The sequence below is a fragment of the Asterias amurensis genome, chromosome 8 (assembly GCF_032118995.1).
Source record: "Asterias amurensis chromosome 8, ASM3211899v1".
In the NCBI taxonomy this organism is placed as follows: domain Eukaryota; kingdom Metazoa; phylum Echinodermata; class Asteroidea; order Forcipulatida; family Asteriidae; genus Asterias; species Asterias amurensis.
Genome location: NC_092655.1, coordinates 19,373,502 through 19,392,144, shown reverse-complemented (window position 1 = coordinate 19,392,144; position 18,643 = coordinate 19,373,502). Strand labels below are relative to the sequence as shown.

Genomic DNA, 18,643 nt, shown 5'->3' with positions numbered 1-18,643 from the left:
AGACTTGAATTTTGCGGTACAAAGACAAGATCGAAGATTAAGTGGTAGAGAGTTCCAGATGCGTGGCGCGGCTACAGAAAAAGACCTGTCACCCCATGAGTGTCGAGACATGGGTTCAATGAGGAGAAGCATGGAACTTGATCGAAGATTCCTTGATGGAGTGTAAACTTGAAGCAGTTCAGAAATATAGTGGGGAGCCTTGCCATTTAGAGCTTTGTGGACAATGAGCATCAGCTTGAAGATGATTCGTTGAGAGATAGGGAGCCAGTGTAGTTGTTTCAGAATGGGGGTGATAGAACAGGATTTTCTAGACAGTGTCACAATGCGGGCAGCAGTATTTTGGAGCCGTTGAAGTCGGGAAATCTGGTTGTTAGGAAGACTGTAGAGAAGAGCATTGCCGTTGTCAAGACGAGAAGTAACAAATGCGTGAATGACCTTTTCAGTGGCACTTTTGTCCAAGTACTTGCGAATCTTACCTATATTCCTGATGTGATATGATGATAAACGAACAATGTTGTTGATGTGTGGCTGAAGTGTCATCGATGAATCAAAAATAACCCCTAAGTTCCGAGCTTTCAGCGAGGGAGCTATCCGAGCATCACCGATGGAGATGTATGGCACTGAAACCTTAGTTAACTGTTGACGTGACCCAAATAAAAGGAACTCTGTCTTATCATCATTTAACTTCAGGAAGTTTTGTTGTGTCCAACGTCGAATCTCTTGGATGCATTTCTCAAGTCTTGCAATAGATGCATTGGCGTTTTCTTGAGAAGATTTAAACGTGATGTATAGCTGAGTGTCGTCTGCGTACACATGGTAATTCAGATTAAATTTGAGGATGATGTCACGATACGGTAAAGTGTACAGCGTAAACCACTGTGGGCCGAGTACCGACCCCTGTGGCACAGAGTAGTTCAAAACAACAGGGTCGGATATTGCAGTGCCAATACATACATGCTGAGTTCTGTTGTGGAGATACGATTTGCACCATGCTAGGGCTGTGTCCTCTATGCCAAGGTGATTCTGGAGCCGAGAGAGAAGGATGTTATGATCAACAGTGTCAAAAGCAGCACTCAAGTCTAGCAGGACTAGTGCTGTAAGGTTACCATTGTCCATAGAAGAGAGAATATCGTTGCTAACACGGACTAGTGCAGCCTCGGTACCATGGAAAGGCTTGTATGCTGACTGGAACACGTCGGACAGGTTGAAAGTATGAATGTGATCAGAAATACGTGATGACACTACTCGTTCGATGACTTTTCCAAGATATTTTAAGTTTGCAACCGGTCTGTAGTTTTTGAATATCTCCTTGTCCAGGTTTGGTTTCTTGATGAGCGGCCTGATGTAGGAAACTTTGAGGCTATCGGGGAAACAACCGGAACTGAGAGATTCGTTTACAAGCTTAGTGATGTAGGGTACAAATATATCAATGTTTTGCTTTATCATGGATGTTGTTGCTTCTTTTTTTTAGGGGGGGGGTGCGGCTGGGATCTGATAAAATGAAGCATGCGAGTGCGGATGAGCGCTAGGCCTTTGTATTTGGGTCCGGGCCGCTTAAAGTTCCCAGATGTGCATTTATAGATGCCCTGTACACATAGCTCGCTCTGTATTGCAATATAGGTTTAGGTACTAGATTCTTGGTATGTTGGAATTCCATCTTCCAACTGAATCATTAAAGGCACTGAGTGTCGAAGACCAGTTCTCACTTATATCGACATGAAATAACAAATCTAAAAAATAATAATACAAAAAAACGATTAATATTAATTATTTTTCCTCAAATCGTATCTTTACAATTAATATAACTCACCGTGTTTTTCTTCCATGACCAAACATGTCAGCTTCTTCGGGTCACGGACGGATGGGAGATTTAACCATGTTGTTTTGGACTACTGTGCCACAGGGGTCGGTACTGGACCCGCAGTGAAACGTTTTAATGTACACTTTACCGATACGTGACATCATCCTGAAATTTAATCTGAATTACCATGGATTTAACATGTGTACGCACACGACACTCATCTATCATATAAAAAGGTTTTTGAAAAAAGAAAAAAAAAAAACGATTAATACTATTTATTTTCCTCAATTCGTGTCTTTACAAATATAACGTCGGGCCCGGTCAGTACTTGGATGGGAGACCGCCTGGGAATACCGGGTGCCGTAGGCTTTTGCTTTCTTTTTCGAATTATAGAAATGATATAAAAATGTTTTTGAAAAAAAAAACGGAAAAAACTACCAACTGTTCTACCAACTGCTCTCCATTGCTCGTTTTACCAAGTCGGTTTTTATTATTTTGAGTAGTACCACCGGTGCGAGGGGTAATGTTAATAATGTCACATTTTCAAGTATTGTATTTTTCCAAGCATTCAGCTTGTACACAACTATCACATTTAATATTATTTTCTTTGGTAGGCCTTAACATTTATAATGTAATTCTGTTAAAGATTGGTAATCACTGTATAGGCGTCTTAGAATTTAAACCAGTTGAGGCTGTGCAAGTCTAACATATGGCGCATGCGTAGTGGCTTCCTCATGTTTACAAATTGGATTTGTATAAATACCATTGGATTACTGTATCTTTCGCCTACGGCCATACTACGTTGAATACACCGGTTCTCGTCCGATCACCGAAGTTAAGCAACGTCGGGCCCGGTCAGTACTTGGATGGGAGACCGCCTGGGAATACCGGGTGCCGTAGGCTTTTGCTTTTTTTTTTTTTAAGTATAGAAAATTAATGATATAAATTGTTTTTGAACAGAAAAAAAAACAACACAAAAAACCATTAATATTGTGTATTTTCCTGAATTCGTATCTTTATAAATATAACTCACCGTGGTTTTGTCTTACTTGCTTTTTTTTTTAATCATAGAAATGATATAAAAAAGTTATTGAAAAAAAAAAAAAATAAATAAATAATATTATTTGTTTTTCTCAATTCGTATCTTTACAAAAATAACTCGCCGTGATTTTATGTTTTACTTGCTTTTTTCGAATTACAGAAATGATATAAAAATGTTTTTGAAAAAACAAAAAACGGAATAAAACCGATTAATATTATTTATTTTCCTCAATTCGTATCTTTACAAATATAACTCACCGTGTTTTTATGTTTTACTTGCTTTTTTTTCGAATTATAGAAATGATATAAAAATGTTTTTGAAAAAAAACACACACACACACAAAAACGATTAATATTATTTATTTTCCTCAATTCATCAATATAACTCAACGTGTTTTATATGTCTTACCGGCGCTGCGATTTCAGACCATGTTGTTTTGAACTACTGTGTGCCACCATGGTGGCACAGGGGTCGGTACTGGGCCCGCAGTGATATGTTGATAGCTTGTACACAACTATCACATTTAACATTATTTTCATTGGTAGGCCTTAACATTTATTATGTAATTCTGTTAAAGATTGGTAATCACTGTATAGGCGTCTTAGAATTTAAACCAGTTGAGGCTGTGCAAGTCTAACATATGGCGCATGCGTAGTGGCTTTATCATGTTTACAAATTGGATTTGTATAAATACTATTGGATTACTGTATCTTCCGCCTACGGCCATACTACGTTGAATACACCGGTTCTCGTCCGATCACCGAAGTTAAGCAACGTCGGGCCCGGTCAGTACTTGGATGGGAGACCGCCTGGGAATACCGGGTGCCGTAGGCTTTTGCTTTTTTTTTTTTTAATTATAGAAAATTAATGATATGAAAATGTTTTTGAACAGAAAAAAAAACAACACAAAAAACCATTAATATTGTGTATTTTCCTGAATTCGTGTCTTTATAAATATAACTCACCGTGTTTTTGTCTTACTTGCTTTTTTTTTTAATTATAGAAAAAAAAGTTTTTGAAAAAAAAAACAAATAATAAATAAATAATATTATTTGTTTTTCTCAATTCGTATCTTTACAAATATAACTCGCCGTGATTTTATGTTTTACTTGCTTTTTTCGAATTACAGAAATGATATAAAAATGTTTTTGAAAAAAGAAAAAACGGAAAAAATAATTAATATTATTTGTTTTTCTCAATTCGTATCTTTACAAATATAACTCGCCGTGATTTTATGTTTTACTTGCTTTTTTCGAATTACAGAAATGATATAAAAATGTTTTTGAAAAAACAAAAAACGGAATAGAACCGATTAATATTATTTATTTTCCTCAATTCGTATCTTTACAAATATAACTCACCGTGTTTTTATGTTTTACTTGCTTTTTTTTTCGAATTATAGAAATGATATAAAAATGTTTTTGAAAAAAAAACACACACACACAAAAACGATTAATATTATTTATTTTCCTCAATTCATCAATATAACTCAACGTGTTTTATATGTCTTACCGGCGCTGCGATTTCAGACCATGTTGTTTTGAACTACTGTGTGCCACCATGGTGCCACAGGGGTCGGTACTGGGCCCGCAGTGATATGTTGATAGCTTGTACACAACTATCACATTTAACATTATTTTCATTGGTAGGCCTTAACATTTATTATGTAATTCTGTTAAAGATTGGTAATCACTGTATAGGCGTCTTAGAATTTAAACCAGTTGAGGCTGTGCAAGTCTAACATATGGCGCATGCGTAGTGGCTTTATCATGTTTACAAATTGGATTTGTATAAATACTATTGGATTACTGTATCTTCCGCCTACGGCCATACTACGTTGAATACACCGGTTCTCGTCCGATCACCGAAGTTAAGCAACGTCGGGCCCGGTCAGTACTTGGATGGGAGACCGCCTGGGAATACCGGGTGCCGTAGGCTTTTGCTTTTTTTTTTTTTAATTATAGAAAATTAATGATATGAAAATGTTTTTGAACAGAAAAAAAAACAACACAAAAAACCATTAATATTGTGTATTTTCCTGAATTCGTGTCTTTATAAATATAACTCACCGTGTTTTTGTCTTACTTGCTTTTTTTTTTAATTATAGAAAAAAAAGTTTTTGAAAAAAAAAAAAAATAATAAATAAATAATATTATTTGTTTTTCTCAATTCGTATCTTTACAAATATAACTCGCCGGGATTTTATGTTTTACTTGCTTTTTTCGAATTACAGAAATGATATAAAAATGTTTTTGAAAAAAGAAAAAACGGAAAAAATAATTAATATTATTTGTTTTTCTCAATTCGTATCTTTACAAATATAACTCGCCGTGATTTTATGTTTTACTTGCTTTTTTCGAATTACAGAAATGATATAAAAATGTTTTTGAAAAAACAAAAAACGGAATAAAACCGATTAATATTATTTATTTTCCTCAATTCGTATCTTTACAAATATAACTCACCGTGTTTTTATGTTTTACTTGCTTTTTTTTTTCGAATTATAGAAATGATATAAAAATGTTTTTGAAAAAAAAACTCACACACAAAAACGATTAATATTATTTATTTTCCTCAATTCATCAATATAACTCAACGTGTTTTATATGTCTTACCGGCGCTGCGATTTCAGACCATGTTGTTTTGAACTACTGTGTGCCACCATGGTGCCACAGGGGTCGGTACTGGGCCCGCAGTGATATGTTGATAGCTTGTACACAACTATCACATTTAACATTATTTTCATTGGTAGGCCTTAACATTTATTATGTAATTCTGTTAAAGATTGGTAATCACTGTATAGGCGTCTTAGAATTTAAACCAGTTGAGGCTGTGCAAGTCTAACATATGGCGCATGCGTAGTGGCTTCCTCATGTTTACAAATTGGATTTGTATAAATACCATTGGATTACTATATCTTCCGCCTACGGCCATACTACGTTGAATACACCGGTTCTCGTCCGATCACCGAAGTTAAGCAACGTCGGGCCCGGTCAGTACTTGGATGGGAGACCGCCTGGGAATACCGGGTGCCGTAGGCTTTTGCTTTTTTTTTTTTTAATTATAGAAAATTAATGATATGAAAATGTTTTTGAACAGAAAAAAAACAACACAAAAAACCATTAATATTGTGTATTTTCCTGAATTCGTGTCTTTATAAATATAACTCACCGTGTTTTTGTCTTACTTGCTTTTTTTTTTAATTATAGAAAAAAAGTTTTTGAAAAAAAAAAAAAATAATAAATAAATAATATTATTTGTTTTTCTCAATTCGTATCTTTACAAATATAACTCGCCGTGATTTTATGTTTTACTTGCTTTTTTCGAATTACAGAAATGATATAAAAATGTTTTTGAAAAAAGAAAAAACGGAAAAAAAACGATTAATATTATTTATTTTCCTCAATTCGTATCTTTACAAATAATAACTCACCGTGTTTTTATGTTTTACTTGCTTTTTTTCGAATTATAGAAATGATATAAAAATGTTTTTGAAAAAAACCACACACACACACAAAAACGATTAATATTATTTATTTTCCTCAATTCATCAACATAACTCAACGTGTTTTATATGTCTTAACGGCGCTGCGATTTCAGACCATGTTGTTTTGAACTACTGTGTGCCACCATGGTGCCACAGGGGTCGGTACTGGGCCCGCAGTGGGTGCCACAGGGGTCGGTACTGGGCCCGCAGTGATATGTTGATAGCTTGTACACAACTATCACATTTAACATTATTTTCATTGGTAGGCCTTAACATTTATAATGTAATTCTGTTATAGATTGGTAATCACTGTATAGGCGTCTTAGAATTTAAACCAGTTGAGGCTGTGCAAGTCTAACATATGGCGCATCCGTAGTGGCTTTGTCATGTTTACAAATTGGATTTGTATAAATACTATTGGATTACTGTATCTTCCGCCTACGGCCATACTACGTTGAATACACCGGTTCTCGTCCGATCACCGAAGTTAAGCAACGTCGGGCCCGGTCAGTACTTGGATGGGAGACCGCCTGGGAATACCGGGTGCCGTAGGCTTTTGCTTTTTTTTTTTTAATTATAGAAAATTAATGATATGAAAATGTTTTTGAACAGAAAAAAAACAACACAAAAAACCATTAATATTGTGTATTTTCCTGAATTCGTATCTTTATAAATATAACTCACCGTGGTTTTGTCTTACTTGCTTTTTTTTTTAATTATAAAAATGATATAAAAAAGTTTTTGAAAAAAAAAAAAAAAAATTAATATTATTTGTTTTTCTCAATTCGTATCTTTACAAATATAACTCGCCGTGATTTTATGTTTTACTTGCTTTTTTCGAATTACAGAAATGATATAAAAATGTTTTTGAAAAAAGAAAAAACGGAAAAAAAACGATTAATATTATTTATTTTCCTCAATTCGTATCTTTACAAATAATAACTCACCGTGTTTTTATGTTTTACTTGCTTTTTTTCGAATTATAGAAATGATATAAAAATGTTTTTGAAAAAAACCACACACACACACAAAAACGATTAATATTATTTATTTTCCTCAATTCATCAACATAACTCAACGTGTTTTATATGTCTTAAAGGAACACGTTGCCTTGGATCGGACGAGTTGGTCAAAACAAAAGCGTTTGTAACCGTTTTGTATATAATGCATATGGTTGGAAAGATGTTTTAAAAGTAGAATACAATGATCCACACAAGTTTGCCTCGAAATTGCGTGGTTTTCCTTCTACTGTGCGAACTAACACGGTCGGCCATTTATGGGAGTCAAAATTTTGACCCCCATAAATGGCCGACGTGTTAGTCGACGAGGTAAAAGGAAAACCACGCAATTTCGAGGCATGTTTGTGTGGATCATTGTATTCTACTTTTACAACATCTTTCTACCAATATGCATTTTATAAAAAACGGTTACAAACGCTTTTCAAAGACCAACTCGACCGATCCAAGGCAACGTGTTCCTTTAACGGCGCTGCGATTTCAGACCATGTTGTTTTGAACTACTGTGTGCCACCATGGTGCCACAGGGGTCGGTACTGGGCCCGCAGTGGGTGCCACAGGGGTCGGTACTGGGCCCGCAGTGATATGTTGATAGCTTGTACACAACTATCACATTGAACATTATTTTCATTGGTAGGCCTTAACATTTATAATGTAATTCTGTTAAAGATTGGTAATCACTGTATAGGCGTCTTAGAATTTAAACCAGTTGAGGCTGTGCAAGTCTAACATATGGCGCATGCGTAGTGGCTTTGTCATGTTTACAAATTGGATTTGTATAAATACTATTGGATTACAATATCTTCCGCCTACGCCCATACTACGTTGAATACACCGGTTCTCGTCCGATCACCGAAGTTAAGCAACGTCGGGCCCGGTCAGTACTTGGATGGGAGACCGCCTGGGAATACCGGGTGCCGTAGGCTTTTGCTTTTTTTTTTTTTAATTATAGAAAATTAATGATATGAAAATGTTTTTGAACAGAAAAAAAACAACACAAAAAACCATTAATATTGTGTATTTTCATGAATTCGTATCTTTATAAATATAACTCACCGTGGTTTTGTCTTACTTGCTTTTTTTTCGAATTACAGAAATGATATAAAAATGTTTTTGAAAAAAAAAAAAACGATTAATATTATTTATTTTCCTCAATTCGTATCTTTACAAATAATAACTCACCGTGTTTTTATGTTTTACTTGCTTTTTTTCGAATTATAGAAATGATATAAAAATGTTTTTGAAAAAAACCACACACACACACAAAAACGATTAATATTATTTATTTTCCTCAATTCATCAACATAACTCAACGTGTTTTATATGTCTTAACGGCGCTGCGATTTCAGACCATGTTGTTTTGAACTACTGTGTGCCACCATGGTGCCACAGGGGTCGGTACTGGGCCCGCAGTGGGTGCCACAGGGGTCGGTACTGGGCCCGCAGTGATATGTTGATAGCTTGTACACAACTATCACATTTAACATTATTTTCATTGGTAGGCCTTAACATTTATAATGTAATTCTGTTATAGATTGGTAATCACTGTATAGGCGTCTTAGAATTTAAACCAGTTGAGGCTGTGCAAGTCTAACATATGGCGCATGCGTAGTGGCTTCCTCATGTTTACAAATTGGATTTGTATAAATACTATTGGATTACTGTATCTTGCGCTTACGGCCATACTACGTTGAATACACCGGTTCTCGTCCGATCACCGAAGTTAAGCAACGTCGGGCCCGGTCAGTACTTGTATGGGAGACCGCCTGGGAATACCGGGTGCCGTAGGCTTTTGCTTTTTTTTTTTTTAATTATAGAAAATTAATGATATGAAAATGTTTTTGAACAGAAAAAAAACAACACAAAAAACCATTAATATTGTGTATTTTCCTAAATTCGTATCTTTATAAATATAACTCACCGTGTTTTTGTCTTACTTGCTTTTTTTTTTAATTATAGAAAAAAAAGTTTTTGAAAAAAAAAAAAAAAAATAAATAAATAATATTATTTGTTTTTCTCAATTCGTATCTTTACAAATATAACTCGCCGTGATTTTATGTTTTACTTGCTTTTTTCGAATTACAGAAATGATATAAAAATGTTTTTGAAAAAAGAAAAAACGGAAAAAATAATTAATATTATTTGTTTTTCTCAATTCGTATCTTTACAAATATAACTCGCCGTGATTTTATGTTTTACTTGCTTTTTTCGAATTACAGAAATGATATAAAAATGTTTTTGAAAAAACAAAAAACGGAAAAAACGATTAATATTATTTATTTTCCTCAATTCGTATCTTTACAAATAATAACTCTCCGTGTTTTTATGTTTTACTTGCTTTTTTTCGAATTATAGAAATGATATAAAAATGTTTTTGAAAAAAACCACACACACACACAAAAACGATTAATATTATTTATTTTCCTCAATTCATCAACATAACTCAACGTTTTTTATATGTCTTAACGGCGCTGCGATTTCAGACCATGTTGTTTTGAACTACTGTGTGCCACCATGGTGCCACAGGGGTCGGTACTGGGCCCGCAGTGGGTGCCACAGGGGTCGGTACTGGGCCCGCAGTGATATGTTGATAGCTTGTACACAACTATCACATTTAATATTATTTTCTTTGGTAGGCCTTAACATTTATAATGTAATTCTGTTAAAGATTGGTAATCACTGTATAGGCGTCTTAGAATTTAAACCAGTTGAGGCTGTGCAAGTCTAAAATATGGCGCATGCGTAGTGGCTTCCTCATGTTTACAAATTGGATTTGTATAAATACCGTTGGACTACTGTATCTTCCGCCTACGGCCATACTACGTTGAATACACCGAAGTTAAGCAACGTCGGGCCCGGTCAATACTTGGATGGGAGACCGCCTGGGAATACCGGGTGCCGTAGGCTTTTGCCTTTTTTTTTTCGAAATATAGAAATGATATAAAAATGGTTTTTTTTTTTTTTTAAATCGATTAATATTATTTATTTTCCCTCAATCCGTATCTTTATAAATATAACTCACCGTGTTTTTGTCTTACTTGCTTTTTTTGAATTATAGAAATGATATAAAAAGGTGTTTGAAAAAAAAAAAAAAAACGAGAAGAAAAAAAACCGATTAATATTATTGGTTTTTCTCAATTCGTATCTTTACAAGTATAACTCACCATGATTTTATGTTTTACTTGCTTTTTTCGAATTATAGAAATGATATAAAAAGGTTTTTTAAAAAAAAAACACACACACAAAAACGATTAATATTATTTATTTTCCTCAATTCGTATCTTTACCAATATAACTCACCGTGTTTTATATGTCATACCGGCGCTGCGATTTCAGACCATGTTGTTTTGAACTACCGTGTGCCACCATGGTGCCACAGGGGTCGGTACTGGGCCCGCAGTGATACGTTGATAGCTTGTACACAACTATCACATTTAACATTATTTTCATTGGTAGGCCTTAATATTTATAATGTAATTCTGTTAAAGATTGGTAATCACTGTATAGGCGTCTTAGAATTTAAACCAGTTAAGGCTGTGCAAGTCTAACATATGGCGCATGCGTTATACCACATCACAGCCTTGCAATAGACCATGCTACCTTTGTTTACATGGTGACCTTGTACATTCTAAAGCGTTTCCTGGAGGGGGCATACTACACACAGGCTATGGGAAAAATTAAATTTTATAATTTTCACATAAATTCAAAATTTACAAAAGCAACCTGTACAGTTTTTAAGGTGTGCCCCCTTTCTTCATATCAAAAGTTGAGAAAAAAGCAATCTCCATAAAACATAAGATTTGTTATTTTCTTCAATTGATCTGTGTACAATCATACTCTATGGTACAAGTCCAGACTCTGTGGCTCTTTTGTAAACATGTGACGACACAGTTCACATCATATATACCCGGCCCTACAACAATAGTCACAACTGTACATGTACATACGCCACCAACGATGATTTTCAGTCAGTCCTTAGTTTGTCGTAAATGTTGATTACATGCTCAGGAGACTGATACGGTTTGCATTTTGTCCTTAGCTTTGACAACCGCCCTCAACATTTTGTAATAGTTAGTTTGATTTTCTTTTTCAACGATAGCCGATTGATGATTTGTCTTTATTGTTACTGTGTTAGTATTCGTCCCTATTTGACGTTTTATTGTCTGTGTTTGTTTTTTATAAGGATTCATTCTTTTAGCGTTTGGCTGTTTTTGTTTTGTTTTTATTTTATATTTGATTGCGTTTTGTTTTATTAGTTTGATTCAGAGTACTTCTTGTTAAAAAACAAGTGTTTGATTGTTGTTGCGGTTTAAAGCTTGATTGGGGATTTGTTCATTGTTTGAAAACAATTTTCTTTGATTGTTGTTGAGTTTTGTTACCTTAGTTTCTACTTGGTGTTTGTTGAACAACTTCTTTCTTTGATTATGGTTTTGTCCTTTAGTTTATAAATTTATTAGTTTTGGCCCTTTTGGCCGCCCATAAAAGAAGAACTGTCAGAAGAAACTTCAGAAGATGGCTTATGCGAGTAACACCGCTGTTACCAGTGTAACGCATAGATTTAATATGATGACAATACAAGAAGAAGAAATGTGTGATGCGAGCGGACTGGAGTCATGAGTCATTGAGTTGTGGAAACGACTGAAAGAAAACACTTGAGACAATTGTCTGGGTCGACTGGTCTTGGTTTATTACAAGTTGACTAATAGCAGTACAATTGTTACAGAGGTGCTGGACCTAGCTCGTAGGTTTGAGCATAGAGTAAGGACAGAGATTGAGATGCTAGTCTCTTGTACAGAGAAAGTTGAAGGAGTCGAAACCCATCGGATTGAATGTTGAGCAGAGGTTATATGGGGTTTTGATGGTAGGGGAACTCTTAATTTAGAAATGATGTCACACTGAAATAACATGTAAGCTTGGTGACCTCATTACCTAGATAGTGGGATTATGTAATGGTCATCCGGGGGGGGGGGGGTAAGGGGGTGGTCAGGAATGTGAGTGGTGGCTTTACTGGAAATGGGCTGACAGAGGATTATGGGCCTCCTGTTGAGGTGTATTTGGGAATTCTTTCTAGAGATAACAGTGGGAACTTCGGTGAGTACCAATCGTCCACAGAAACACGTACATCGTTGACCAAAGTTGAGAGGTCCACACTGTTGTTAATTCTGTACAGAATTGGCAATAAATAACAACTTTAATATATGGCTATTTCCATGGCTGTCAGTATTTAAAGGTACAGGAGATCAGTTGTTATTTTGATTGCCATCAGTTCTTGTGATGATTATTTTGCATTATTAAAATAATGAAATAATCATCACAAGAACTGGCAATCAAAAAACAACTGATCATCTGTTTAAATGCTGACACCCATGGAAATAGCCGTATTTTAAAGTTTCTATTTATTGCCAGTTCAGTACAGAATTAAAGGCAGTGGACACTATTAATTACTCAAAATTATTATTCGCATAAAACCCTACTTGGAGACGAGTAATGGGGAAAGGTTGATAGTATAGAACATTGTTAAGAAACGGCTCCCTCTGAAGGAACGTATAGATTTCGTGAAGCAAGTAATTTTCCAGAATTTGCTTTCGAAACCTCAGATTTATAACTTGAGATTGAGGTCTCAGAATCCAGCATCTGAAAGCTCACAACTTTGTGTGGCAATGGTGTTTTTTCCTTTCACTCATATCTCGCAACTGAGCCCAATTGAGTTGAAATTTTCACAGGTTTGCTATTTTATTCAGTGTATACATACGCCAAGTGAGACGACTGGTCTTTGATCTCAAGTTCTAATTCTGAGGTCTCGAAATCAAATTCGTGGAAAACTACAATCTTTCAAACTATAAAAAACAACAAAAAACAGCGCCCTAAAACAGTGGCAATTGGAACTTGCACAGAAACAGACTCTGTAAAACAGTGTCTCTACACACCAGAAAAGACCCCTGGCTAGGTTTATAAAACAAGGGTTCAAAATACACTAAAAGAACTTATAAACAATATCGCACTGGAGCCAACTGTTGTGACGATGTTTTGACTACTACTCGGGAAGTTGTCCCTGTCCTTCCATCTCGTATAAAAAAAACACACACAGCCACAACAAAGCCTTAAGGCTTTTGTGTAGCCATGGTGACACTTTTGGAACTATTAGTAGCGTGTTGACACTTTTGGGAGTACAATGTGATAAAACACACAATATTCTGACCACAGAGCAAAAGACACTAGTCTCTTGATTTTAACTGTTTATAAGTTAGAAAACACTCTGGGTTACTGAAACAATGCTTTAAGGCTGTGGACACTATTGGTAATTACTCAAAATACTTATTACCATAAAACCCTTCTTGGTGACGAGTAATGGAAAGAGGTTGACGGTATCAAACATGAGAAACACGGCTCCCTCTGAAGTGCCATAATTTTCGAGAAAGAAGTAATTTTCTACGAATTTGATTTTGAGACCTCAAGCTCTAAAACGCACACACGACTTCGTGTGACAAGGGTGTTTTTTTCTTTCATTATTATCGCGCAAGTTCAATGACCGATTGAGCTCAAATTTTCACAGGTGTGTAATTTTATGCGTATGTTGAGATACACCATATATGTGAAGGCTAGTCTTTGACAATTACCAACAATAGTGTCCACTGCCTTTAACAAAACAAGAATAATCAAATACATAAACAACACAAGTCACAAGCTAATCTGCTCAAATTTTTGATCGTCCCCGCCCGACCGTTCAAAATTCCCCGACCACTTCCCCCCCCCCCCCCCCCACCCAATGTTTGGGTATCTCTTTATACTTTTACTGCCCAGATCTTTTAGCTGATATTTTTTCTCAAAATGTACAGGTTTGAAAAAATGTTTTTTTATTCATGTTGGCAAAATAAGAACAATTCTTCAAATATTTACTTGGGCTACACTGTGCTTAGTCGTTTGAAAAAGTTTACAGAAAAAGTCATGTAGGAGTTAAATTTGTTTGACAAAACTATTGAAAACATCAAACACAAACCCTCTGTTTTATAGTGATTGTGGTGATTTCTTTGTTCTTGATTTCATATGGCATGTCAACAAAACTTTAAAAAAAAACTTCCCTCCCTCCCCCATCTGCAAAAAAAAGGACGATCAACAATTTGTTTATGTGGCCTGTAATCTGAACACTTACAGTATCACTTCTCAGCAGCATGCTCGGGCTGATGTTACTACCCGCTTAAGTTTATGTAACAAGGAACATCTTGTACTAGTTAAATACAACACTGACACATCTGATTATCAACTGACTTCGTTTCGTAACAGATTAATATTTGCCATTTTCACTGAAACTAAACTCAAAACATCAGCGTCCCGACCGCAAGAACATACTACATCTTCGGGATTTAAATATAAATGTTCTTTTGACACATACTCAAAAAGACTGTAAAACAATGAAATTATTCCCTTGTAGAATGATGTATGTATAGGCAGTGGACACTACAGGTAATTACTCGAAATAGTTGTTAGCATAACATCTTACGTGGTAACGAGTAATGGGGAGAGGTTGATGGTATACAACTTTGTGAGAAACGGCTCCATCTGAATAAATGCAGTTTACGAGAAAGAAGTAGTTTTCCACGAATTTGATTTTGAGACCTCAGAATTAGAATTTGAGGTGCCCGAAATCAAGCATCTGAAAGCACAACTTCGTGTGACAATTGGGTGTTTTTCCCTCATTAATTAACTCCTCGCACACGACCACCAATTGAGCTCAAATTTTCACAGGTTTGTTATTTTATGCATGTGTTGAGATACACGAACAGAGAAGACTGGTCTTTGACAATTACAAATAGTGTCCAGTGTCTTTGCGCTTCAGATAAACATAACGGATTAAAACAAGAATTTGTCAAAACTACCATTTTACACCAAAGATCAAAACTCACCCAGAGATGTGCAGACTGTCTCTAAAACGAGCTCATCGATTCAGAATGACGTTAGTCTCCCTGGACCCTAAAACAATCTGCCGGTCAGCGACCCAGGCCAATCTCTGGTAAGCTCACGGTTCAGAATAACGTTAGTCTCTCTTTACCCTAAAAACATCTGCTGGTCAGCGACGCCAGACCAATCTCTGATTGGTTTGTCACTGAAGGATACTGCATATTTATAATGTCTAGGGTAGTCTTAAATGTTACCATTGGTCGATTCACATAGTATCTTGCATAAGGTCACCCAGTCTGAGGTTGTGTAATTCAAGATTTTACTATCTGGGAGAAACTTTCCAGACCCCCATTTCAACCTTAAAAGCTGATTGCTTCATCACTCAGTGACACCAAACTATGAACCCAAACTCCCAAAATAACTGTCAAGACTGTGGGAAAAGATCATTGAAACAATGAAACCCATTGAAATTGTGAAAGGCTGGTAGCTATAACCAGTCATTCCCACAATTACTTTTCAAGTGTACTTTGATGAAAGCAAGGCAGTGGACACTATTGGTTATTACTCAAAATATTTATTAGCATAATCCTTACTTGGTAACATGTAATGGGGAGAGGCTGGTAGTTTTAAACGGCTCCCTTTGAAGTGGAGTAGTTTTCGAGCAAGTAGTAATTTTCCACGAATTTGATTTCGAGACCTCAGATTTAGAATTTGAGGTCTCGAAATCAAGCATCTGAACGCACGCAACTTCGTGTAACAAGGGTGTTTTTTCTTTTATATTATATCGCAACTTCTACAACTGATTGAGCTCAAATTTTCACAGGTTGTTATTTTATGCATATGTTAAGATATAGCAAGTGAGAGGACCGGTCTTCGACAACTCCCAATAGTGTCCAGTGTCTTTAACAATTTAGGAGTTCTAAAATGAGTTTCTCACTGCCAATTTGAAACACCAGACCATCAAGATGTACAAACTCTATTAATCATATTAAAGGAGGGCATTTTCTATTTCCCCGACATATCAAAAGGATACGCCATGTGCAGTTCTCTTGTCAACGAAAGCATTCTGGAAATTAGGAAATGATGCCCCCCCCAAAAAAAAAAAAAAACCTACACAAAAACTATTAATATCTTTTTTAAATAATTTTCTTCAAATTAGTGGACAGTATTGATAATTCCTCAAAATAATTATTAACGTAAAACCTCACTTGGTAACAGTGTGCTTGGTAACAAGTAATGGGGAGAGGTTGATAGCATTGAGAGAAACGGCTTACAGCTCCCTCTGAAGTGACGTAGTTTGCGAGAAAGAAGTTATTTTCCAAGAATTTGATTTTGAGATTTTCATTTTGTATTCATTATTTGTTTTTATTTCATCAATAAAATGTGGTAAATATCTGTTTATACAAGTTTCTTAAAATAGCTTTATATTTAGGCAGGCGGATGTTCAAATGATTACTGCACCGAGTGCTGACTGTCACAAAGTTTGGTCAAGAGGCAGTCTCAACTTCATTACACCAAATTTGATTATTGTGTCCCAAATTCAAGCCGGTGTTGCATGCAATTATGTCCTCCATGCAATACAAAACCGGACGGTTTGCATATGCAATTGTGTCCGCCTGGACGCTATTGCATAATGCAATTGTGTCCGCCCCGACACATTTGCATATGCAGTTGTGTCCGCCCCTGTGCAAAACCGTCCTTGCTTAAATTAAAGGCCCCTGGTCGAAGGAACACCTTTGCCATTTTTTTACAAGCTAAGTGCACGTGAATGACATGGGAAATGTTCAGCCGTGGTATTCGATTGCTGCAATCATAAAATATGTGAATATTCATGCTACATACATGTATGCTCAGTGCATGCAGCTCGCTTACGCACAAATGTAGTCATTTACACGTCCGCCGGAAGGTTGTTTCATAGCCCCGGACACGATTGCATATGCAAAAGTGTCCAGTGCGGACAGTATTGCATGGCGGACACAATTGCATCTGACACCTGTATATGACATGCTGTCCCAACTAATTTAACTGTCTGAAATCTAGTTAACTGTCCATACTGTAGTTAAATGTTCCAACTAGAGTTAACTGTCCCAACTACAGTTAACTGTTCCAACTATAGTAAACCAACTATCAGTTCACTGTCCCAACTGATGGAGCCATTTAAGTTCTCAGTTATTGGTGGTGTAGAGTCGCTCAGTGAGAACAGTACTGCTTTCAACTTGTAAAACATCATTGTTGTGCAGTCTTGGTCAGTCCCACTTTGACCTTTTGATCCTCATTTCTTTTGTCCCGTCTGAGTGGTGTTCCTCGTACATCTTGTCTCTCTTGTTCTCCGTCGTAGCATTGAGGTAAGCTATGTAAGCCACGCAGCCCGTTAACGCAACCAAGCCAAATCCCATCACATACTTGTTCTGTGTTAAATAGTGAAATAAAAATAAATCACTTACACGTACCGAAAAAGTAATCACTGAGGGCCCAACTTGATAGAGCTGTTTTTAAACACCATCTAGAACGTAGATGGGAAGCTGCACTTTTTGTAGTTATGATTTAACATAACCCTCCTGATATTATCGCAACTACCCTTTTTGATGCTCCATAATTTAGTTCATTTCATACTTCTGTTTTCATCATATCATGTATGAGCATGGCTTGATGAAAGCTAGCTGCTAGAATTATCTATTTTTGGCAACTCCCCTTTAGACTTTCGAGACTTACAATTATATTATTATAACAACTACTTTATTTACACTGGGTAAAATGTATTAAGCTTCTGTAAAACAAAATATGGTTTTGCTTAATTTCTTTTTTTGCAGATTGCCTTTCTTTCCTGTCATGATTATTCAATGACCCAATGAGAAATTAACAAAAAGGTAAAAACCTGCAGAGCAGGCAAAACTGAATGAATTTTAAAAACTAGTAGAACAAAAAAATTAACAACAATAATTATTCACCTGTCGAGCAAAAAGTTCAAAATTGACGGCCCTGAAAAGACTAGTTGTTCGTACAGTTCCCAGACCTCCTTGTGGTCGACTACTTTTCTGTCCAGATCCAGTGGATGGCTTCTGGTTGCTGTCGGTCGACTCAGCCATTTCTCTGTTCAGTTCAAAAGACTGTCTGTACTAACTGGGTTTACACACAGTCTACAGCATGTACAGTGCAAAGTCAAAACTATGCCGTCTGTTTTTCTTCACAATCAATGCAAACCTAGCTATTTCACAAACATAAATGAGTCTGGTTGCTTTGTCTAGTTCACTACCATAATCACGCAATAACTTGATTTTGGTCCACGTATTTCTTCAGTCAGTGCAGATCATGAGAAATATAACAAGCTCGCTCAAAAAGCATCGAACACACTCGCAGCATGAGCAGCAGACGACAGCATTCTTGACCTTTGGTTTTGATTG

General features: G+C 36.0%; 1 protein-coding gene, 7 non-coding genes and 1 pseudogene across 8 annotated transcripts; 8 read left to right on the top strand and 1 right to left on the bottom strand.

Annotated features, from left to right (window-relative positions):
• Positions 1–2,585: 2,585 nt before the first annotated feature.
• Positions 2,586–2,704, top strand: LOC139941274 (5S ribosomal RNA). Its single transcript, XR_011786593.1, has one exon. It is a non-coding gene; the product is annotated as a 5S ribosomal RNA (ribosomal RNA).
• An 854-nt stretch (positions 2,705–3,558) lies between these two features.
• LOC139941273 (5S ribosomal RNA) lies at positions 3,559–3,677 on the top strand. Its single transcript, XR_011786592.1, has one exon. It is a non-coding gene; the product is annotated as a 5S ribosomal RNA (ribosomal RNA).
• Positions 3,678–4,662: 985 nt separating this feature from the next.
• On the top strand, positions 4,663–4,781 carry LOC139941264 (5S ribosomal RNA). The gene has a single exon (XR_011786582.1). It is a non-coding gene; the product is annotated as a 5S ribosomal RNA (ribosomal RNA).
• A 984-nt stretch (positions 4,782–5,765) lies between these two features.
• Positions 5,766–5,884, top strand: LOC139941258 (5S ribosomal RNA). Its single transcript, XR_011786578.1, has one exon. It is a non-coding gene; the product is annotated as a 5S ribosomal RNA (ribosomal RNA).
• An 882-nt stretch (positions 5,885–6,766) lies between these two features.
• Positions 6,767–6,885, top strand: LOC139941254 (5S ribosomal RNA). The gene has a single exon (XR_011786575.1). It is a non-coding gene; the product is annotated as a 5S ribosomal RNA (ribosomal RNA).
• Positions 6,886–8,153: 1,268 nt separating this feature from the next.
• On the top strand, positions 8,154–8,272 carry LOC139941256 (5S ribosomal RNA). The gene has a single exon (XR_011786577.1). It is a non-coding gene; the product is annotated as a 5S ribosomal RNA (ribosomal RNA).
• A 746-nt stretch (positions 8,273–9,018) lies between these two features.
• LOC139941255 (5S ribosomal RNA) lies at positions 9,019–9,137 on the top strand. Its single transcript, XR_011786576.1, has one exon. It is a non-coding gene; the product is annotated as a 5S ribosomal RNA (ribosomal RNA).
• Positions 9,138–10,152: 1,015 nt separating this feature from the next.
• LOC139941257 (5S ribosomal RNA) lies at positions 10,153–10,253 on the top strand (annotated as a pseudogene).
• A 6,225-nt stretch (positions 10,254–16,478) lies between these two features.
• Positions 16,479–18,620, bottom strand: LOC139940746 (small integral membrane protein 8-like). Its single transcript, XM_071937116.1, has 2 exons — positions 18,191–18,620; positions 16,479–17,650 (listed from the first exon to the last, which is right to left on the bottom strand). Exons 1-2 carry the CDS (start codon positions 18,326–18,328, stop codon positions 17,489–17,491), a joined length of 300 nt encoding a protein of 99 aa, XP_071793217.1. The 5' UTR covers positions 18,329–18,620; the 3' UTR covers positions 16,479–17,488.
• Positions 18,621–18,643: the final 23 nt, after the last annotated feature.

Bases quoted from the DNA above. Each gene is read 5' to 3' on its own strand.
- LOC139940746 (XM_071937116.1), bottom strand. From the start codon at position 18,328: ATGGCTGAGTCGACCGACAGCAACCAGAAGCCATCCACTGGATCTGGA. The intron at 17,651-18,190 runs GTGAATAATTAT...TATTTAACACAG, and splicing joins TTGAACTTTTTGCTCGACAG to AACAAGTATGTGATGGGATT.